A 25208-nucleotide genomic window follows, 5' to 3' on the forward strand; every position below is an offset into this window, starting at 1 on the left:
ACAGATCTTGCTGGGTGGTGCACTCTCGCTTCACACTGGGTAGGGTCTCTTTTTTAAAGCCAGATAGATTCATCTCTTCAGATACTCCTAAATACATCGGAGAGTGAACGCTGACCTCGTATGGCTTATTACCACTGAATACACGCGCTGAGAAAGACACTCGTCATCGTATCTCTGACGTCCTCATCTTAAATCTGCAGAGCACGGCGCTCGCTCAGTAGTTGTGGGTACACGTGCATGATACCTCATTCATCCCCCGATCGTGCATCATTATGTGTGAGATCCTTGCTGTGAACTTTATTCCTCGGTGCGCCTACTTTAATTGGTGATATTTTACATAATTGCACATAACTGAGTGCACAGTAGTTTACCATGCCCGATGTCTTGGCAATTTCTCATAGGCGTAACGTTTCCGCGAGAGCGCGCTTCGAGTAGTGTATTCCACGGCTTGCCCGCACGCGCTCCCGCCATCTGAAGTTTGTTGCTGTTCGGGTTCCCGTGCTGAGGAATTTACAACGGAATTCTCCGGATGTTGGAATAACGCTGTGCGTGCACTTAGGAGCCCCGAACCAGTCACACCTCAACGTGTCATTTAAGTGGCGTGCCTATTTCAGTAATTATTCAGCATTCGGAAAGATGTTTCTGCCCTGCACCGTCGACTAATAGCTCGACACAATCCTGGGATTTAATCCCCTCCCGAACGGAAAAGAGAACTTTTCCGCTAGCCTTAAAGAAACCGGATTATTTAGATGGTGGAATGGGCGGTTATAGCCTCGCAGATTCTGAACCCATTTTTGGATTTTTAATTACAGACATTTAAACTGTCTCGGCACTCCAGGAGGTCTGTTTGGAGGAAAATAACAGCGTAATCATTTTAGGTTTGGATTTCGCATAAGAAATATCAACATGTACATCTGGATATACAGTTTTCTGCTCCTTCTAGGTGAGTTAACTTTTCCTAGATTCATACAAACCTCCAAGAACTTTAATGTAGCCCAATATCACATGTAGACGTATATGCAATGCCTTTCCCCCCACTCAGCTCTTCTAGAGACATTAGTTCATCTCATGTAGACCTTCATGAAACAGAGGCGGATTAATCATAAGCGTTTTTCTCCGTTCATTTTCGAAACAATGACGCATCTCTAGCCAAACGTGGGCTCCGTCGGCATTACATTATACAACCCATTCATTTAGGACGTTTGATATGTTGCTAAAGATGATATTCTTCAACGTGCATTCCTTCTGTAGTAGTAATTTGTGTTTAAATTTAAACCGTGTTTTTAAAAAGTTCAACTGACTGTCTACACCCAGAAAACACTGAAATTCCGTGAGAACTGATACAGTTAATTCCTTTCTCTCTTCTTGAAGACGTCTAATGTAGAGGCACGTGCCTTTTTAGCGGAGTGTGTGTGGTCATCTAAAGGTGAGAATGACCAAGGTCACCCTTATATTTGTGAAAATACCGCAGAACAGCGCGCACGACCACACTTTCATCGACAAGGCTTTTTGCTGCTTCGGGGCGTTTAGTGCTCGATGTCCAGACGAGGCTGAAGAGTCATGCGATGTTCGTGTCTGAACGCATGTTTCAAGTGTCGCCATTGATTAAACCTGTTCTGGTAATAATACTGCTACTCTTGGATCAAGGTTAATAAACCAGACCTTCAGCCTATTTTTGATATCTCTCTCTCTCTCTCTCTCTCTCTCTCTCTCTCTCTCTCTCTCTGAACACATACACATGCACTCACTCATCCATCCACCTACTCACATACAGTCACATGTACATACACATGTACACAAAGTGGTGTGTGTGTGTGTGTGTGTGTGTGTGTGTGTGTGTGTGTGTGTGTAAGAGCAAGCCACTTCAGCTCTTCCATACTTCTCTTCCAACTATTTCTTGTCATATTTTGTAAAACTTGCTAATTCAAAAGTAAGATTATTACTCTGATTACTATTACTGTTAAGTATTATGTTCACCTGTAGGTGTCAGTAGTGCTTTATTGAGTCACTAGTACCTACTGTTACCTTCATGGTGGCTTCCTTAATAACCCAGAGTAGGATACACAGGCTCCAGCCTCCTCTTGGCAGCTTGTGTCTCAAAAGACTTAGTGCAGCTCTTACAATATCAGCAAGTCAAAGTCATATAAACACTGTTGTCATCTTCGTGTAAAGGATGAACCCTTATAGAGAAGATAAGAGCTTGAACACTGTATAGTAATGTGCTATGTACAAAGTTCAGTACATTAGCCTACATACTAATACACTTATATAGTGTCTAAACCTCTAACAGTATGTACTTATAGATGTAAAGCAGAATGTCTATGGGTTATGATTCTTCCTGGAGTGATGGATTTTACAGTCTGAGCTTCTGGACATTTGGGGTTTGCTGGACCCTCTTCCAAACTGTCATAATAATTACTTCCAATTAACAAACTCCACAAGGAAGGTTTTTGGCTAATGTCTCCTAATGGTGCTGCTTAGATGCCTGAGTGACTGTGAAGATATGAACTCTTTTTAATTGCTCAAATAGATTTCTCATGGGTGAGGTACTTGACCAGAGAGTCAGAGTTCCGACATCATTTTGAGTGCTCTTACCAGCATAGAACATTATAACAGCATATTATGATAATTGATGATTTGATAAAGTGATTCAAAATTGCTTCAGAAGTTGAGCTAAATTGATTGATACAATCTTTCCAGTGCTATCAAACATAATGTCCAGTAATCGTGACTGGCTGAGTTAATGGACAATCACTCAATCCTTAATGTTTTCCCCACATGTAGTAGATAAATTTACATGTTGTGTATATATAAATATATAAGTAATATTAAGTTCTTTTTCATCCTTTGTCCCTATTCTCACGTCTTTGTTTCTCCTCTCCTCTCCTCTCCTCTCCTCTCCATGACTGTGTAGATGAACTAGTAGTCACAAAGTCCAGCTCTTCAGCTCTGTCGGTCTCTGGAGCCCAGGAGTGGGTGGACTGTGTGAGGGCCGGTGAGGTGTGCAACCAGAGTCCCCAGTGCAGCTCTCGCTTCCGTATCATGCGGCAGTGTCTGGTGGGCAAGGACTGGAACACCATGCTGGCCAATAAGGAGTGCCAGGCGGCCCTGGAGGTGCTCCAGGACAGCCCCCTGTATGAATGTCGCTGCAAGAGGGGCATGAAGAAGGAGCTGCAATGCCTGCAGAGCTTCTGGAGCATCCACATGAGCCTGAGTGAAGGTAGGATTAGGATTAGGATTAGGATTAGGATTAACCCTATCCACATGAGCCTGAGTGAAGATAGGATTAGGATTAGGATTAACTCTATCCACATGAGCCTGAGTGAAGGTAGAAGTTAGCTGTGGTCAGGTTGTGTTTACCTCGTTATTTATTACTGTTAGGTGTAATGTTTTTGGCTTTTGTGTTCTGGCCCGGTATTGTATTGAATCACAGCAAAAACAAACTACAGGCCACATCAACCCTTTCAATGTAAAGCATGGCAGCAGTTCCATCCTACCTTAAAATATTACACTGCAGCTACAGGGAAATGTGTAGGCCTCCCTTCACAGAAGGGTCATGGGATGATGGGTGGCATCTGCCTTGTGAAAATGCTGATCTGGGATCAGGTTTTACTTTCTGTCATTACTGGAGAGCAGGCAGACAGGCACCCTGATCCTGACCCAGAGAAGCTCGTGGGAGTCCTGGCCCCAGCTCACAGCAGCAGTGCTGTGGAAGGTCACATTAGCTGCTGCTGAGTGATGGGTTCAGAGGCTCCAGGAGGAATAACCCTATTTTTAGTTCTAGTCTGGTCCTTATCAATAAGGACTCTGATTTTATTTCACATATAAAATTAGATCCATCTCTGTAGCAGAGGCTCACAAAATAAATTATGTTAATTGAGTCAGGCCCTATATTTCTTTTTACTCTGTTTATATTATTACTTTAACATATAATGAAACAGACAAGAATGAATTAAGACAACACAGTTATTAAATGTTGACATTTTTCAGTTTGTAAACAGTACCATTGGTTCATTTCTGTGAGTCCATATACTCTGTGGGGTAGAGCATGTGTCTGAATTTAACAAATACTGTACTGTGTAGAACCCATAATAACCCATGAAGACTGACCCATGCTGACTGATCCATAAAGACTGTCCCATACTGACTGATGAATACTGACTGACTTATAATGACTGACCCATACTGACTGATTGTAACGCTGGACTGAATGCCGCAGGGCATGGTACAGAACGCGCACTCCCTCGACGGTGACAATGATATTAACACACAATGCAGACATTAACGGTGGCACTCACATGTAACATTTACGAATAACACGACTCTACACTTAACATGTAACAAAGATAACTAACATACAACAAAAGATGATACATACAGGCATAACAGCTACACAGATGTTTCAACATTACAGGGCGACAGTGACCAACGGGGATCATACACTGACAGGAGTTTAAGTAGACAGACTAACATTTAACATTAATCCCTGTCACGTGACACTGATGAATACTGACTGACCCATCTTCATGATGCGTCTTTCATTTACCCCTTTAGTAGCAGTTTCAAAAACCTTTCATATTTTTGCACTTTTTAAATGATTTTTTCCAGGGTTTATATACTCAAATACAAGTGTATATCAGTTACAGTTGACTTTACATGTGACTTTGGCTTTGTGTGTAAACAAAGAATAAGCAGGTTTGGCGTGTTACACAGGGAGGAGAGACGCCAGACCCACGTCTGTCTCTTTGGGAAAAGGGCTGATGATTAATGCACACAATAAATGTACATTTGTATAGATAATAATCAGATAATAATCAGGAACAGATGAGCGTGCTTGAACAGAACTCGATGTAAAATTAAATTAGAATTAAATTAAAGTGCTTAGAACATTTGCTAAATGTTTTCTTCAGGTAAGGCTCATATTGTTATAATATTTAGCAGTTATTATATAGTATTTATTCTTTGCAGTTGTTGCAACCTTGACACTTATCATCTACTTAAAGACACCAGTTCTTGTTTTTATCCAAGCAGTCATGTTTTAGTAATGTTTCAGATCATGGAGATCTGTGTACAGTGAGTATAAGGGTGGTGAGTACAGTTAGCTTCATCAGCTCCATAATATGAAATACAGGGCAAAACATGCATTTCACTCCCAATAAATTCATGCTATGAATTCACATCTTAACAGACTTGGACCTTGACACAAAATAATTCCTTTCCCCAGTGTTTCTCCTGTGATCTTATTGAGATCTCTACATGTGGCCTAATGTGGATTCTTTATTAGAGGTAATTTTGAGTTATTTGGGGTTGAGTTCTAGGGTTTTGATTCTAGGATTTTGAGTTCTGGGGGTTGAAGTGCTAGGGCTTTGAGTTCTGGGGGTTTGAGTATTGGGATTTTGAGTTCTGGGAGTTTGAGCACTATGTAGGGTTTGGGTTAACCTTATTCAGACAGCATTTATTATCTTTGAGCTGGATCATTTATATAATGTGTTTTATACAGTACGTTTAATTAAATACTCATATTGTTCATATATAAAGCATGTGGTTTTCCACACAGTCTTTCTCCCATTGTATTTGTATCACTGAGTTGTTTACCCCAAGTCTTTACATCACTGAAATGCCGCAGAGCCCCAGAAATATAACTGTCTGCACAGTAGCTCTTCCCAAAGCAAGCTTGATGGGAATTCTTGGGTAGAAACACACACTCACATACACACTGTCCTTTGTTTTAGCCATGCTCTGGGAGACACTGGTACTTTGATGCAAGAACAGGCCTAATTCATTAATTGTTATACATTAATTGTTATATATTGTACCACAATTTACTTAACAGCAGGAAATATGTCTTTGACACCTCCAACTGACACCTGACATGCTCAAAGATTTAGAGACAGAGGACAGAAGAAAGAAGAAAGATCATAGATATTTTTACACCTCATCTCCTCACACACTGTAGAAGGTGCTGATGATAACTGGAAGAACTGGAGGGATGAGGGTCCAGTGGATGAAAGGGGTGACACAGGAACATGTGTCCTGATTTCAGCTTCAGAAACGGGACACACAGGAACACATGTCCTGACTTCATCTTCAGAAAGGCTGTCTGTCATGTTTTGTGGGTCAGTCTGTGGGTTAATCCTAACCCCAACTCTGTCTGATAACACATTAGTCTGTGGGTTCAGTTCCAGACATTCTTCTTGCTCCTGTTTGGGAGTGAAGTGATGCATTTTCATTGTAGGATTTGCTCACATGTGAGATGGCAGAGTCTGTCATGAATGACAGAGGCTCCTGAGAGCCCCGTACAGTCCTGTAATGAGGAGAGGAGATGGGAAGGTCAGCTCAAAGGATTCCTGATGTGCATCTGTTCTGCTCCTGAACAAAACCAAGAGCACAGACACTTCTGCTGTTGAGCACGTTCTCATGCTTCTCTCTCTTGATGTCTTGACACGGCCCCTCCCTGACACAATATTTTACAATAGCACTGATGCCCAGAAGACTGTGTCTTTCACCTCCATCTTGCTATTATCTCCATCACCAATGGTGGCAGTCAGAGTGTGTTATCACACTCATCTGCTCTCATACAGGACACACGCGCCACAGGGAGGCAACAGGAGAAGTTACTTACCTGCCCAACACAACCTCTAAATCACCAGCCAGGATTCACTGCCAGCTACAGAGATCTAAACAGCATCTAAAAAGGCTTTGAGAACTGCTAGGCAGGTGGGCAGACACACGCACACACATGCACGCACTCACACACACAGGGAATATGTTTCCAGTGTGTGTGTGTGTGTGTGCCTGTGTGTGTACAGAAGAAATATGATGACTGGAGCAGTGTTTGTATTGCCTTGTGAATCCTCGTTTAATGATTTCCATTACTGTAAGTGCAGATGCAGGGAGGCCAGAGCACAAGATGGATGAGCGACCAGGTGTAGCACAAAAGCAGTTGGATCACAGGGTGTAGTTTAAAAACACACTTGCTTCTTTCTATACTAGATCTATGCTCTAAAATCGATGTTGCCTGCTAAGTTTGAGTCAAAACATGCATTGTCCATCAGGTTTTGTTTAAAACTAGGCATTGAGCACTATATATGATGTAAAAAATAAGTATTGGTTTAAATCTGGCGTTGGCTACTGAGATGGTAAGATGGAGTTGAGCTGCAATGAGTGTGTTACTCTGGAGCTCTGTGTGCCTTCACAAACTCAGTAGGAAGAGCCAGTTTATATATGAAAAAGATGTGTAAATCATAACATTCATTCCATGTGGTTGTAAAGTTCCAAGAGTGTAGATCAGCTTTTTTTCTTTGAGTTTCATCATTTCATTGCTGCCATAGCAACAACGAGCAGATATGTCATGAATGCAGTGTCCATTAGTATTAAAATGCCTTGCCACTGGAAATGGCAAATCCATAATTCTGATGGTGTGAAGGTGTTCAAGATACTGATCAGCAGGTCTTCTCTTGGTTTCTTCAGTGTAAAGCTGATTACATCTCTTATAAGTAACACAGTAGACAAGCTTCCACAGTGATCTATGAGGAGGAATGCATAATGATAACTGATCCTTATGTGTCAGTTATTTTAGTGGCTGTGTTAATAAACTGACATGAAGCACATCTGGAGTGGTTGCAGGCTACAGTACCACAGTTATCATCTGAATGGTCATTGATCTCACTGTTGACGAGCTTATCTTTGAGGTTTTGGTCTCATCTGTAGATTAGTGGAGGATCCTTAAAAAGGGATCCACTCTAGATGTGCTGCATGTACATTTAAGACAGCCACTTAGATAACTGGCACATAAGGCTCAGTTATCATCATCCATCATCCATTCCTCCTCAGACATCACTGTGGTATGGTAGTTGTCTATTGTGTCTATTGAGGTGTAACCAGCTATATATATATATATATATATATATATATATATATATATGCATTATGACAGACAGAGGGGAATTCCACTTTTTCCTTCTTTCTTTCAAACTCAAATTGACTGATCACACTTCAGACCTCAGAGGTGACACACCAATCATCGCAAAGCCATGAGAAAGAGACGGAGAAACTCAGCACTGTGAACACAGAACTCTCACTGTAGCACTGTGTCCATATGGCTGTGACTACAGGACTGTTACTGTAGCACTGTGTCCATACGGCTGTGACTATAGAACTGTTACTGTAGCACTGTGTCCATACGGCTGTGACTATAGAACTGTTACTGTAGCACTGTGTCCATACGGCTGTGACTATAGAACTGTTACTGTAGCACTGTGTCCATATGGCTGTGACTACAGGACTGTTACTGTAGCACTGTGTCCATACGGCTGTGACTACAGCACTGTTACTATAGCACTGTGTCCATACAGCTGTGACTATAGAACTGTTACTGTAGCACTGTGTCCATACGGCTGTGACTATAGAACTGTTACTGTAGCACTGTGACCATACAGTTGTGACTACAGAACTGTTACTATATCTATGTGATTGTAGTTGCAACTGATCATGACAAAAAACACACACACACACACACACACACACACACAAATAACAAAGGCTAAAGTACAAAGGGGAAGTCGAATGGTATCTTAATTATGAAGATAAGCTGTTAGCCTCCAGCAGATCCTCTCTTGTATGGCAATGATCCCATAAGAGAGAAGATTACTTATGAATAATAACCACACAAGGTATAATTTCTTTATTCTGCAGCATGTAATTTTGATCTTCTGAATATTGCATGTTATTGCATACGGGAAGTAACAGACCTATAAAGATCATCTTTAGTAGTTTTGCATAGTGACCTTGAATCTTGAAAAATGCCTCTTGGAACTTGAAAGGCATTTATAAATACAAATCTATTATTATGCTCTCTTATATTCAGTACGTTGTAGGCATACAAAAACACTAATGTTATATTTATAGTGTATATTTAAAAATATCCTGCCTTTTTTCACTGTAAGATCTCCAGCTGAGCAGTGCACTTAAAGGCTTGTTTGTCGTTTGTTTTGGAGGTGTGACTGGCTGACGGATGCAGGGCAGTAGCCGCTCAAGTGATGAATGAGCTTAGACTGAGGATTGTGCTCCTCAGGTGCTCCATCCTGATTAAAAAGCCCAACAGTGCATTGTGGCTAACGAACAGCACCTGTTCCCTCGGGTCAACGCAGACCAGCAGCCCAGAACAATTAAATGAACTCAAACAGGTCAGCCACACACAGACTGATGAACTGCTCTGCTCAGCCTCCTCACAAATCTTCTATTTGCCTCATTTTGCTGGCCGAGGAAAAACCAAACAATGAAGAAAGTTTTCAGTTCCATTTATATCTCACTGGAAAACGCCTGGGTGGAAGTTACTGATGAACCTGTAAATTAAAACCAAACTCTGTGCACTTGTGTCATTAATTACATTTAATTAAAGGAACGGTAAGCAGAAATTTCCATAAACATTGACGACATAAAATTGTCTCTGTTGTCAAACTCAGAGATAGTTCTGATGTGAAGGTGGCTCTGGTTTGGTAGTTTTGTCTTGTCTTGGTTGAACCTGTAAAACTGATAGTGCGATGTTATGGACAGGAAGTGCATATACAAGCATAAGTCACTTCAGCACAGCTTGTTTTGAGCTGAAATATAATTTAGGCACTAAAATACTGCTTATTCACTTATGCATTTTGAAATATAGATGCCAATAGATGAAATATAATGAATTTTAAAAGGAAGTGATAGAAAAAATGGGTGTCTGTACATGGATTCCCTCTCAGACATTTTGTTTCCCTGTGTTATAATTGTTGTACTGTAATTATGGCAGTATTCTATATGACCATGTGTTTTTGTTTCTTTCTTTCTTTCTTTGTTACCCTTGATTTTTTTTTGCCGTATTTATACCATGTCCACCTGACCGTTTTGTTGGTCATTGCAGATGTCTCCTTATGGCTCTTTGTCTTTGTTGTGGTTTCCGAGTTTGTGTCATTATCTCTGTGTTTCTTCCTGTTCGTTGTTTTATGTGCAGTTCTGTTCTTTTATGATGTTATCCGGTTTTGCCTCCTTGAGTCCTCGTACTTGGTCCAGAGGTACCCTGAGTAAAGGTTGCTGGTCTCTGCTCATGCACCCTGCTTCATTTCATTCAACACTACATCACCCATAACTAGCTAGCCTTTGTGAATATAATTGCAGTTCAACCCAGAGTTTATGGCATTCTCTTAGGATCTGTTTTTGTGTTACGTATGTCTGATTTCCAGTGACGATCTTTAATTTAATCAGAGAAATTATCCACCCTGGGAGAATGGGTTGGATCAAGACTGAAGATAAGGGCCACCGCAGCAGTCTGATACCTAGGCTAGTGCACATGGTTAGCAACGACAACAGTCAAGCAAATTTTATATAACGCTCACTCTTTTCCTGCTCAATAAAAGTTGCTCACTGCACTGCATTTTACAGTATATCAATTATCACTGCACTGCATGTTACAGTATATCAATTTTCACTGCACTTTACTGTATATCAGTTATCAATACACTGCACTTTACAGTATATCAATCATCACTGCACTGTACTTTACAATATATAAATTATCACTGTAACTGAACTTTACAGTATATCAATTAATAGAAAGACAGCATTGAAGCTGGTGTATGAGAGACACCCAGTGTGATCAATGTGCTTTTAAAAGAACAAAAACCCCTTTAGCTCAGAACAGAAGCAATGGCATGATTATGGACTCTCTGCTCTGCAGAAAAACAGTGGGACTGCTTGTGCTTTGGCTGCACTGGAAATATAAATGTGTTTTTACTCTTTCCCATGTGTTTCATTCTGGTTTGCTCCTCATTATCATGTTGATTTCCCACAGGGCATCTCGTTGGAGGCAGCTAAGCAGAGATGAATGGATTTGTACTTGTCTAATAAATGCACAAAGGTGCCAGCACTCTTCAGCTCAGAGTGAGCTCTAATCACAGCAGCACTCATTCCCTCACCCCCAAGGACCTCAGCAATGTCTTTATCATTGACACAAACTTACAACTATTGAATGCTGAACCCACTAATTTCAAACTCTACTACCTGCCTGTTTTACTTGCTTACACACACACACACACACACACACACACACACACACACACACACACACACACACACATACACACACCTTTACAATGCAAGAAGCTGTGGACATTTTCCCTTTGACTGTTATTGACTTCATCAAGACTTATCAGCTTGCTGCTGCTGTCTGTCATCTGGAGCCTGTGTGCCAGTCTCTGTGATCTGGAACCTGTGTGATCTGGTACATTTGTGCCAGTCTCTGTAATCTGGAGCCTGTGTGCCAGTCTCTGTCGTCTAGTACATTTGTGCCAGTCTCTGTCATCTTGAGCCTGTGTGCCAGTCCTCTATCATCTAGTACATGTGTTCCAGTCTCTGTGATCTGGAGCTGCTTGCATGGTGGCTGGGACTTATTAGGTCACTTCTGTGCCCACTGGTGTATTGGTGGTCACAGCTTTAGGGGCTGCTGGAGTCAAACCCAGCTGCATTGAACTTCACATGCAGCTGTGCTTTGTGTGTGTGTGTGTGTGTGTGTGTGTGTGTGTGTGTATGTGTCTGTGTGCGTGTGTAAATATACAGTATGTTTTTAATGGGTCTGGTTTGTAACTGCTTGCTATATATTTAATGAATATGAAGAGTGATGTGATCTTAAGATTGATGTGATCTTAAGAGTGACGTGATCTTGTGAGACGCTACATGTGAGAGTGCCACCCCAGTGTAATGTTGCTGAGATGAAGGTATGCACGGTGATGTTGATGTTGCTGGGATGAATGTTTCCATGTTGATGTGATATTGATGTTGCTGAAATGAAGGTATCCATTGTGATGTGATACTGATGTTGCTGAGATGTATCCATGATGATGTGATGTACCACTGTGCCGCAAAATGTAACCAGTCCACCCTTTTGGGGGATTTTACAATCAAGACCTGTCCCATTTTTGGGAGACAACCACATGTGAATGACTAACCTCCGAGACACACTAGCAGGATCAGACACTAACACTAATATCTTTCACATCTTCACATGTAGCTCTATCAGTGACAGATTAGACTATATACAGTCAATGCCCAGCCTGTCAGACACGCTGTTGGAACTAGACTTATGTTTAGGTTTAGGGTTTGGGGTGAGAGGTTGGGGTTAGGAGTGAGGGGTTAGGGGTGTGGGGTTAAGGGTTAGGGGTCACTAATGCACAGTGCAGGTGGATGGAGCTTCTAACACTTCCCATTTAAAGTAATCAAAGTCTGAAAATGCTTTAGCTCCTGAATGAGTGGATTTGACTCAACCATCATGAAGCTCAACTAAATCAAATTAAAACCAACTCCATTCAATCCAACAAACCAAATCTTCATTATTCAGAATAAAACATGATGGTTGGTCCCTCGCTGGGCTGGTATCTGAAGCATATAGCAGTAGCTAAACAGATTGACTTCTTAGCCAAGCTGGTGCAGTGAGCTGGAACATTTATGTGCTTTATGGATTAATCACAACAAGGCCATGTTCATGCTAAACAGAGATGGATTTTCTCAATTTTGTTACAGAAAATTTCCTCAGGATTACAGAAAACCAGCATTCTGGGTATTTTGAAATGACTGCTTTTTGAATGATTTAAGTGGTGCATTTAAGTTTACAAATGCAAGCAGAAATGTTAATGAAAGTCAAACCAATGACGTACTGAGGAAAGTCTTCAGGGGCTTCTGAAAGCCAGAGTAGGGTTAGGCAGTGTGTTTACAGTGTACAGTGATCGGCATTACACCTTCTGAAATCAGCATATTTGTGAGGTAGTCTTGCCCATCCTGATGTGTATTAAATCTTCTGCATTTGCATATAATGGCACAGTCCTCCCATACTGCAGGGGGCAGAACCTACGGCTCTGACAGAGGGGTGTGAATGATTAAGTTGTACATTGTGAGGCTCATGTAAAAACTGTTCAGTTTTCTCTTATAGCACAATGTTTCCTGCATGTTCTTAAAATACGTTTGAATGCAGCACTTCAAAAGAGATTATCATAATATAATTATAAGATATCATTAACGTGATGTGTAAAAATGTGGTAAAAATTCCCTCAGTGTGTGTGTATACATATTATGTGTCACACAATCACACATATACACACACACACACACATACACACATGCATGTGCACACACACACATGTACATACACATGTGGAAAGAAAGTTAAGGGAGAAATTAATTGACACAAACATCTGTGAATCAGACAGACAGAGATGAGAAAGAGCACCTGTGGTTTCTTGCAGTGTCGGATAATAGGCTATCACTCCAAATGACCAGCAGTACACTGCCCACTTAGATGGTTGGAAGTGAAGGACAGAAAACATTGAAGGGATGAGTGGGAGTGAGGAAGAGAGGTAGAGTTATTAATTATTAATTGCATAGAGTGATAATACCTACACTCTATGCAATTAATAATCATACATCAAAAGTGCTGTCATACTGCATGATATAGGACCAGTGTTTTCATCACTGAAAGCCAAATTTAATGTATGAAAACATGCCACTTCAGAACGTGGCCCCACACTGCTGAACACACCCCCACACTGCTGAATATGCCCCCATAGTCCTGAACACGCACCCACACTGTTGAACACACACCCACACCGTTGAACACGCCCACACATTGCTGAACACACACCCACACTGCTGAACTCGCCCCCACACTGTTAAACACACCCCCACACTGTTAAACACACCCCCACACACCTGAACATACATCCACGCTGTTGAACACACACTCACACTGTTGAACACGCCCCCAAACAGCTGAACACACACCCACACTGCTGAATACACCCCCACACTGCTGAACACACACCCACACTGCTGAACATGCCCCCACACTGTTGAACACACCCCCACACAGCTGAACATACATCCGCGCTGTTGAACACACACCAACACTGCTGAACGCGCCCCCAAACAGCTGAACACACACTCACACTGCTGAACACACATCCACACTGTTGAACACACACCCATACTGTTGAATACACTCCTACACTAAGAAACACCTCCCACACTGCTCAGTACAAGGCTCCATTGCTCAGGTCAAGGTTAGGATTAGGGTTAGTGTTATGGTTAGGGTATAGGTTTAGGGTTAGGGTTAGTGTTAGGGTTAGGGTTTCTGGTTAGGGTTTAGGGTTAGTGTTGGGGTCAGGGTTTAGGGTTAATGTTTCTATTTAGGGTTTAGGGTTAGTGTTAGGGATAGTGTTTCTGGTTAGGGTTTTTGGTTAGGGTTTGGGGTTAGTGTTTGGGGTCAGGGTTAGTGTTTCTGGTTAGGAATTAGTGTTTCTGGTTAGGGGTTAGTGTTAGGGTTTATAGTTAGTGTTTCTGTTTAGGGGTTAGGCTTTCTGTTTAGGGGTTAGGGTTTAGGGTTAGTGTTATGGATAGTGTTTCTGGTTAGGGTTAGGGTTTTTGGTTAGGGTTTGGGGTTAGTGTTAGGGGTCAGGGTTAGTGTTAGGGTTAGGGTTTGGGTTATGCTAGTATATAGGTATGGGGTTAGTGTTAGGGTTAGGGTTTAGGGTTAGTGTTTCTGGTTAGGGGCTAGTGTTTCTGGTTAGGGGTTAAGGTTTAGGGTTTGTGTTATGGTTAGGGTTAGTGTTTCAGGTTAGGGGTTAGGGTTTAGGGTTTGTGTTTCTGGTTAGAGGTTAGGGTTTAGGGTTAGTGTTAGTGTTAGGGGTTAGGGTTTATGCTTAGTGTTAAGGTTAGGGTCCTCTTTTTGCTGCATTTGCTGACCAAGTAAGGCCACTTCAGCAACCCAAACAGTAGAGATAACTCCTTTACCTTCTAGAGTAGAGATAACTCCTTTACCTTCTCAACAGTATTGTTTTTGGGTCAGTATGTCACTTTGAAGGATTTGATATCACTGCTCATAGCCAAGGAACTCTGCTTAGGACAGTGTGACCAATCATAAACATTATGCTGTTGTTACGGCTCCTGATGTGAATGAATATAATTTGTATTAGTGATTAGAACATAGAAGGGGGTGTACCTCAGGAACTGGCAAGGCCAAAATAATAAAGACACTGAAACAAAATTAGAACAAATAACTTACCTACGTGCAAAAACAAATTTAAAAAAGTACAAAAATCTTCCTAACGAATAAGCAGGAAAACTGGAATGAAACAGAAATGGCATCAAGTTCCCTACTATCCAATTATGTAAGAACTATATAAAAATGCTATACATTATACAGTGGTATTTACAACAGCAGACAAATCTAAATGGGGCAATCAATGGGTCATAAATGATTAAACAATGAAAACGCAGACATACAACAGCAACCATATCAGAGCAGTCAAAGCCCTGCAGTCAGAACAAGCCTCAGCAAAAGTGGAGATGAGTCTCTCTGTCTGGCCGGGTCCTTATTATACCCGGAACAGGAGCGCAGTAGTGAGGCAGCCAATCCGGAAACAACGTGACAATCAAGAGAGGCAAGTGTGGGAGAAGGGGCGGGGCCACATCTGGAAGGGAGGAGTCACAGCCTGTAACAGACACAACAAGCACACATACATGCACACACACAAAACAGACATCAGACAACCCCAGATCACCCAGGGTCGTAACACTGTCTTACAAGATACTGCATAGACCTCTGACAAGTGGGTGCAGGTAGGGTGTGTGCAGGAGGATAATGGTGTGTGTAATAGGTGTGTGATAGTGGGTGTGTGATAATGGGTGTGTGATAGTGGGTGTGTGTTAATGGTGTGTGATAATGGGTGTGATAGAAGGTAGTGTGTATTGTTTGTGCTTCAGCACTTATTCACTGATATTGTCTGCTGTCCTTTATCAGAACTAGAAATGTCACTGTATTAATCATGCAGTATGATTAAATTAAATTAATTGTGCATCTATTTTCTGTATTAAATTAGTTTACAAACCACATTTCAGGACATGACTGGAAGAACCCCAGTTTAAACAGTATTGATGATAATTATAAAGGTTATTGCAAAAGTGTGAACAGAAGCACATTTTCCATATCAAAGGTGAGAAAAAATCCCATTTACTGCTAAAGGCATAAAAAGTGCACGTTCATTACTAAAAGGACAGAATGAGGATTTGGATGAAGGTGATGGGAATGTAGATATAAACATAATGGAAAACCTGTTCTGTGTTGGACCAGATAAGCTCAGATGTGCACAGGATGATATGAATGAAATTTCCATTCTGTACATGTGGCTTCCGTGTGGCTTTCTGGTGTCACAATCATTAATATAAGCACAATCATTAACCAGTCACTATGCTAACCATAGTCATTAACTTCAAGTTTCAAGTTTCAAGTTTGGTTTATTCGTCACACTTAACCACAGTCACTAGCTTAACCACAGTCACTAGCCTAACCACAGTCACTAACCTAACTGCAATCATTAACCTAACCACAGTCACTAACCTAACCACAGTCACTAGCCTAACTGCAATTATTAACCTAACCACAGTCACTAACCTAACCACAGTCACTAACCTAACCACAGTCACTAACCTAACCACAGTCATTAACCTAACCACAATCGTGTAAATTCTGACACAATGCCATAATGTTACTGTTCTTACCTATCTCTCTCTCCCTTTCTCACTCCCTCTCTTTCCCCATCTCTCATTCTTTCGCTCTTCCTCTCTCTCCATCCCCCATTTCTCTCTGTCTTTCACTCTCACTTTCGCTTTCTCTTTGGATACTGTTTGTTTAAAAACATTTTCACATACCATTCATTATTTTTTTTTTAGAAAATTCCATATTCAAGTGCTATCTTAGAGGGCTAGATTATAGAGCTGTCATTTTCCTTAATTTAAATCTGTGGTTTTATTTTGTTGTGCTTTGTTTAATGAAATGGACAATATAGATCAAAATTGTGTTTTAGTATATTATATTACTGCTGGACGTTTCATTCGTTTTTACAAGACGATTCTTTTGAATTTACCAACAAAAAATCTATTGTCCCTTTGGTGAGGTGAACCAGAAAAACAGCTCAAATCAAATTTTTTATTAGATGGTTCAAAAGCATTGGTTCAGCAAAAGCGAACAACCAATCACTACTTTATATGAAAATGAATTCCAGCAACATTTTTGCCAAATTCACCAAGCATAAAAGCTCATTTGTGTAATTCATGTTGTTCAGACTCCTTCTGCTGTGACTGGTTGTTAATAGAAACTTAGCAGTGATTCTGTGCAGTTCCATACACAAATATAACACTGTCTAATTACAGATATACATATGCAAATATAACACTGTGTAATTACAGATATACATATGCAAATATAACACTGTGTAATTACAGATATACATATACAAATATAATACTGCGTAATTACCGCTCTACATATACAAATATAGTACTGCGTAATTAGAGATCTACATAAGCAATGATAACACTGTAATTACAGATCTACATATACAAATATAATACTGTGTAATTACATACATACATATGCAAACATAACACTGTGTAATTACCAGAAATAAAGCTGTGCTGACATTACATTGATGTATCCTTTAAAAAAAAAAAAAAAAATATATATATATATATATATATATATATATATATATATATATATATATATAAAATATCTGTTGTCATGTGGTTGTTATGTGTTGTTATGTAGCTATATGTAGCTTTCCATCAGCGTTGTTGATGCGTTGTAGATACCTAGTGTTGTTGTAGTGTTACAATATTGTTACATTGTTCCAAGAACTGGAATAGAACAAAACAAAGACATGAAACTGGTTACCAAGGAGACTGTGATGCTAGTGGAGAGGAGGCGTTATAGTACCCACGACCCCCCCCCCCCCCCCACCCAACGCGCCGTCCCCGAAGTGTGAAAAAACAAAAAAAAGGACTAGGAACAAACAGGAATGGAAAAGGCAGGAACAGAGAAACCAGGAACAGCAGGAGACACAGGGACAGAACGTGGACCAGCAGGAGACACAGGGACAGAACATGGATCAGTAAGAGACACAGGGACAGAACGTGGACTAGCAGGAGACACAGGGACAGAACATGGATCAGTAAGAGACACAGGGACAGAACGTGGACCAGCAGGAGACAGGAACAGAAGACTAAACCACAGACAGGGACAGAAGACCAAACCACGGACACAGCGCCAGAGAATTTCACCAGCTTGGTGACATTGGGACATAGCTACCTCGAACTACTTAGATCTTTGTCCCAACAGAACGGCTAGATGCTGGAGTCTTGCTTCAACTGGTCATTCTGTAATGGCATGATGGAGAGGCAAGCACTAACGTAAAACAAACCCCAACACAACTAGGAAACACAGACAGAGTGTTCAGTCAAGAGTACATCACAGGATAACAAAGCCCAGCGACGAGGAAGGGAGCCATGGAGCTTATATACAGACTAACAAGGAAAAACCAGGAACAGGTCAAAATAAAAAGGGGTGGAGACTAGAAATGAGGAAACACAACAACAGGAAGCAAAGCAAAACAACACGTTGAACAGGAAACCATATTAACATAACTCTAAACAGAGGGGAACTGTGACAGTGTTAAACTAACAGTGCCTGTTCTGTCGTTACTGCGTAATAAAATATTTTGGAAATTAACTGTAATTTTCAGATCCATTTGTTATATCTATCGTACATTTAACCATCATTTCCCACATCAGGCCTAAAATTGTTTCATATTCATATCGTTATCGTGGTATTTAGCAGAAATACCAAGGTGTCATTTTTGTCTATATCGTAGAGCCCTAGTTCAGTCCTAGTTCTTTAGGAATTTCAAGTTCGAAGTTTCAAGTTTGGTTTATTTGTCACATACATAGTCATACACAGTATAAATCGCAGTGAAATGGTTTGAGAGTGCTCTGTCCAAACTGAGGGAAAAAAAACAGGGGTATATAAGGAAATATATATCTATATATATCTATATCTATATCTATATATATATATATATATATATATATATATATATATATATATATACATACAAAAATATATATAACAGTGTATGTACAATATATGTATAATATGTTTATATACACAATGTACAATGTATATATGGATATGTGGATGTATGTATGTATGAATTTGCTGTAGGGTCCAGTCTGCTTTATAATGACTGCACGTATGGTGCTATTGTGCTCTGAACAACAATGTTTATTTTAAATAAATGATCCATTTTTATTTCTCCCAAACAGCCTGTGATAATTTTGTGGTGTTCCTGGTTTTACAGGTGAGGACTTCTACGAAGTATCTCCTTACGAACCTCTTCCCCCTGTCCGTCACGCTGATGCCTTCCGACTGGCGTCCATCATCGCTGGTAAATGTTTTATATAATTACATACGTGTTATGGGGGTTGGGATATGTCACTAGATCACATTAATTACATGCACGCATGCAAGCACACACACACGCACACACACACACACACACACGCACACTGTGGCAGCGGTAGCTCAGTGATTCAGGTGCTGGACTTGTAAATGGAAGGTTGCTGGTTCAAGTTGCCACTGTTGGGCCCCTGAGCAAGACCCTTAACCCTCAATTGCTCAAGTTGTACTCTGTCATAACTGTAAGTTGCTTTGGTTAAAACTGTCAGCTAAATGCCATAAATGTGTTGTTTGTTGCGCCTACATACACTTTCCTTTTAGACTGTTTTCTCTTTCTCTGTAATCTCTCCAGTAATGTGCAAAGTTCTTCTGTGGGAAAGGAGCCTGCAAAAGGACAAAACTAAAAGAAAAATTGATGTTTTTGCAGTTGTGTGTGCCACAATAGGGAAATGTAGTCCAATCATGCATGCTGAACTTATAAAAGTTCAGAACGTATAAAACAACAAATCTGAATAATTGGAAATATGAAACAACAAATGGACAATATATAAAGTTCTTATAAACAATAACTGGGAGAATTCACATAAATAAGTGTTGTTTGTAGTGTTGTTATTGTTAATAAATCTTTTCTTTTTAACTGTTACACACTGAATTCACAGGTGATCTGGCAGCCAGTCAACACCATTTGACGTATTATCAGCATTAATGTGGAATTCCCAATCACTGTCCTTTCTCACTATTTTACAGCAGGTTGGCCCACATGACCTCTCAGAGGGATTCAACCTCAGTCAGCTATCACAATGCTAATATTATTACTGTCTGATCCAACGGCCATCAGGTGTGTGCAGAAACTGCTCATTTGAGCATGCAGGAGTGACGTGTTTTTAGTGGTATATGTACATCCCAGGGTTTAGGCAATGGTGGAACAGAAAGGCACAGAGAGAGATCATTATAAACATGGGAGTTTAGTAGGCGACCCAGTCCCTCACACTCTGAGCACACAGAACATTTACTTTCATTCTGTGCTCACAGAGCAGGCGGTGATATAACAGAGAGGTCCCCAGCTGCACTGAGGTCACTCTCCACACCTCTTCCTCTGGAGCTGCCCTTCACCACACCTCTCCCTCTGGAGCTGCCCTTCACCACACCCTCCCTCCTGTCACTTTACTGCACAACAGCACCTTTGAGCTGATGATTCAACAGGGCAGTGCTGTTGAGAGTACACATGACCTGATTCGAATTTTTATCCTGAAATAATGGTTTGAAAACTGGACCAGAGTCAAAGTGAAGGGAGACTACAGCGTCTCACTATAGTGTAGTCATGTACTTGCACAAGAGTTATGCCCAGCCTTCCTGCCTCGTTAGTGCACTTTGTTAGCACTAGAATAAAAGTTTTTACGCTAACCCAGCTGAGTGTAGTACACCCCCCTACTGTGAGGTGATTAGTCCTGTTGTCTGGGTGATGACACACAAATGACCCCCACATCCAATGAAAGCTGTACAGTCCTAAAAATAACCAACAGGATGCCTGCAAGGCAAGTTTATCTATACATTACGTCTCACACACAGTGTCAAGAGTTTCAGTACACGTACATGTTGCACCAAACTGGTAGCACACCAGCTTAGATGAATTGCTATGGTGGCTAAGAAATCTTTGGTTTGAATCCTGCCTGTACAAAACGTTTTTTGTTGTTATTATAAAATAATGTTTTATTGTCTTCAAAAAACACATATATTCACTTTTGCATGACTAAAAGAGACTGTTCTGCAGAAAAAGGTGTCATGTGAGATATCTACTAATAACACATATCAAAATGCTGTTGTAATATTATTTTACACACACACACACACACACACACACCATTATTTAGTATTTATATAGAAATATATTTGCTATATTTAGAGAGATGGTGAGTTTTTGTGACTACAGTATATATACAGTCACAGCCAGGGAATGCAAGGCTGCTTTCCAAATGCACAATACAGCTATAGCCTCAAAATGTCTCTGTCACACATTTACATAATAAACACAGTCTGCAAACATAATGACCACTGTCTGATAACATAGTAAACACTGTCTGATAACAAAAACTATCTGATTGTACATTGATGGTTGGCAAGGAGGAGTGATGTCCTCAGGATTGAGAAATTTCAGTCAGGTGTTACTAGTATGTCATTTTTTTGTGTGGGCATTTGTGTCATCTGGTTGGACAGCGGGTATCGCAGTCAGCGGGTATCATGGGCTCTGTGGGTAGTGCCACGGGTAGAGTTAGGGTTAGGCTTTGGCTTAGTGCCTGCGGGTAGTGCCACGGGCTCTGTCTTGTGCAGGCTGCATATACCACCCAACATCAGGACAGTTTAATGGTGATTTCCGGAGAGGAGGAAATACATCCACATGTGTATGCAATTGTTCATGTTCTTCTCAGCCATGAAGAGACAGACTGTTATGAGAGGACAGAGAAAATGTGTCTGTCTAGATGAATCATTTTATGACATCACACAGACTCCTTTCAGGATTTATTTCTGGCTTACATAGAGATGTCATTACTACAGTAATTTCTCTTTTTTTCAAACCATCCCCTCTCTCTCTCTTTCTTTCATTTTCTCATTTTTAAGTCCTTTTTTCAAAGTAAATCTGTGCATCTCAGGAAAAGAAAATGTCTACTAGGCAAAGATATGGAAGACAAAGCCATTATTTTAATAAAACAGCACACAAGAACATGTAATGGCATATGTAGTGTATGGAGAAACTGTTCTCCATCGGTTTTAAGAGGGGATAAACTCAGTGGATGCCCAGTGACCCAACCTGCTCATGCTCCAGGTGTAAATGAAAGAGTCTGTGGACTCACATGGTAAATAATAACCACCTTGCACTGAGCCTGTTTCTGGGAGGGGTGTACCTGGGTCAGACTGGGCAGACTAGGCCATACTAGTTAAATAGAGAGAAAGCACACAGCTATTCCAGGCACATATGGAAGCCATACATATAAACATTCAGCACACACATACACACACACATACATGCACACATAGATGTATATATTGTATTTAAATTGTTCTGAATCCTATAACAGTACTATAAAAATACTGAAAAGCTAGTTAAACGCATTACTGTAGATGTTTTGCCAATTGTTACCTTCATTCTATATACTTCAATTAAAGCAGCACCAGACATTACTATTTAAAGACTCTGGCCCATGGATTCAACAAGAAATTTAGGCAGAGGCAGAAAATGTCTTAAACTGAATAGTTCACAAGAGTCCACAAGCTCAGAAACCTCATACAAGGATCCCCACTGACCTCTATTCGTCATTCTCTCTCTCTTCACTGCCTCTCCCTCTGTCACTGTCTTTCTGACTTTCCCTCCCTAGCACCACTCTTCTTTCCCTCTTTCTCTCTGTCTCTCTCACTCCCTATCTTTCTCCCTCTCTCTCTCTCCCTCTTTCTCTATTTCTCTCTCTCCAGTCATGGAAAGGAACAGCATCTCTTCGGTTTTACTGTAATCAGTGTTCTGGGTGCTGGGTGTCATTTCCGTTGCTGTCTGTTGTTGGCTGGATCTGCGCTAACCCCCTTTAATGTCCCATATGGGTTACTATATGGGCAGATGTGAAATTCATGACTCCACTGTTGTCAGTGTGTTCCCCTCCTCCCTGGTGTGGGCAGGAATGTAATGAGCCTTTGTTTACCTCATAGGTTCCTAATCAGTGTGTAGTCAGCAGTATTCAGACAAGCCTGGCTTATGGCCACTGAAAACTACACAAGGCATTATTTTCATAACTTCCACAGCGTGTGTGTGTGTGTGTGTGTGTGTGAGAGAGAGAAAAAGAGAGAGAGAGAGAGAGACTTAGAGTGTGTGATTGTGTGTGTTTGTACTTAAGCATATGCAAAAATGATTCAAGCATGTGTTCAAGCATGTGCAGATGTAACAGTGAGCGGTAAGGAGGCAGGCATGTGCATAGAAGAGCAAGATTTATTAGGGGCAAATCCAGAGTTGTAGTCGTTAGAGTAGTCCAGGGTCAGTTTACCTATATGGAGATTACTGGGATACATGATAAACAAAAAACACACTAAGGCAAACAAGGGAAGCAGGCTATAACAAAGATGCTAGGAAGAACTCAGACTACGAAAGACAAAGGCTTTCAAAAAAATACATACATCCAATACTATGAACCTCAATACAACCAATGAACAGCAAAAACAAAGGGAACCAGGCAGGGTTTAAATACATGAACTTCACAAGACTAGAAACGAGGAACAGGTGAAAGTGATGGGCGTGGAAACCAAACGAGGAGTGGAGAAAACAAAACTAAGTACTGGAACCAAAATCACACACAACAGGGAAACCATGAAAGCAAGGAGGGACCAACCATGACAGCAGAAATGATTCTCAGTTCTTGTTTGCCTTTATAGTAACCCCTAAAGACAAACATGAGACAGAACAGTTGTAAAAACTAATATTCTGAAATGAAAGGCTGTGAGTTCTTCTTCTTCTTCTTCTCTTCTTCTTCTTCTTCTTCTTCTTCTTCTTCTTATTATTATTATTATTATTATTATTATTATTATTATTATTATTCTTCTTCTTCTTCTTCTTCAATATTGTTATTTTATTGCCATAAGCAGTGGTAGCCTAGTGGTCAAGGTGCTTACCTGGTACACAGAAGGTTGCCCTGTCAAGTCACTCAATTACTCAAGCCGTAATCAGAATTGTAAATTGCTTTGGATAAAAGTGTCAGCTGAATGCTCTTTCAAACTGGTTTGATGCTGACAAATTTCATGGTCACAAACTAATTTATCCAGTAAATTAGTTTACTTGTGTCTTCAAAAATTCTGGTATTGACCTTATAAAAGTGAGATTTTCACTGATCAATTTGTATTATCAGTAGGAGTTGATCCATACAGGTGCAGTGTGCAGAGGGTGTTTACCACCAGCTCATCAAAGGGCTTACGCTTCCCGGTTGATCGTCGTGGAGACATTTAGATGGCCTTAGGCATGCAGACACCATTATGACACCTGTCTATGGCTTCTATAAGCCAAAATTACTAATTAAAGTTCAGAAGAGGCACATCAGTGGAAATTCTCAAATGCTGAAAGTGTTGATTTCACAATAACCCCTCACAGTGCAAGTCCTACCTGATCTCATGGGATGTATGTACCTCTGAGCACTTTTTTTGCGGAACCACAAATACGTACCTGTCACGTTTGCCCCTCTCTAGTGTCACAGTTCCTATGGCAAAGCTACCTGTTTGTTTACTTCCTGGTTTTGTTTACTCATGCTTCCTTATTTTGGTTTCATTCAGTTTCACCCTGTTTGTTTGTATCTCCACCTTTGATTATGTTCACCTGTGTCTTGATACTCCTGATCTGTCCTACTATATAAGCCCTACATGTTTCAGTCAATCTTTGCAAAGTCAACCTGTCTTACGTTACTGAGCCATTGGTTGTCGTTGTGTGTTTCTCCTGGTTTATCAGAATTCTGTCTGTCTTTGGATTTCCCTCGTTGCTTGTTCCCTGTCTGTTTTGTTTGCCTTGTGGATTGCTCTGTGGATTACAACCTTTGTATGTATGTGGACTATGTTTTTGGACTACCCTTGTTCTCTATTAAACTGCATCCGCTATACTGCATTCAACTCCATCTCTGTTCATGCCCAGAACCTGACAGCTATGTTGGCTGTTTTGTAAAGGTTCACTGGGGCGCTAAAGAGAAGCTCAGTTCAGACTTTCATGCCACTAACTGGCCTATAATTATGGTGGTATGTGGGTTTAAATGGTCAGTAGTTGATCTTATGGTAAATATAATCATTTTTCCATTATTCTTTTAAAGGTACATCATCTTGAAGGTGTCAATTGTCAGAAGGTGTCAATTATTCATTTTAATGAATAAATGTAGTTGTTTAT

At 40.6% G+C, this 25208-nt stretch overlaps 1 protein-coding gene across 1 annotated transcript in view; it reads left to right on the top strand.

Moving 5' to 3' along the window:
• Positions 1 to 260: 260 nt before the first annotated feature.
• gfra2a (GDNF family receptor alpha 2a) overlaps positions 261 to 25208 on the top strand; it is a 51589-nt gene continuing 26641 nt past the window's right edge. The window contains exons 1-3 of the mRNA XM_027022008.3: positions 261 to 943; positions 2915 to 3220; positions 19215 to 19301. Coding sequence (XP_026877809.2) covers positions 907 to 943; positions 2915 to 3220; positions 19215 to 19301 — 430 coding nt within the window. The 5' untranslated portion in view covers positions 261 to 906. The remainder of the gene's footprint in view (positions 944 to 2914; positions 3221 to 19214; positions 19302 to 25208) is intronic.

Source organism: Electrophorus electricus, chromosome 20, assembly GCF_041902795.1.
Source record: "Electrophorus electricus isolate QZ-2024a chromosome 20, ASM4190279v1, whole genome shotgun sequence".
Classification (NCBI taxonomy): Eukaryota; Metazoa; Chordata; class Actinopteri; order Gymnotiformes; family Gymnotidae; genus Electrophorus; species Electrophorus electricus.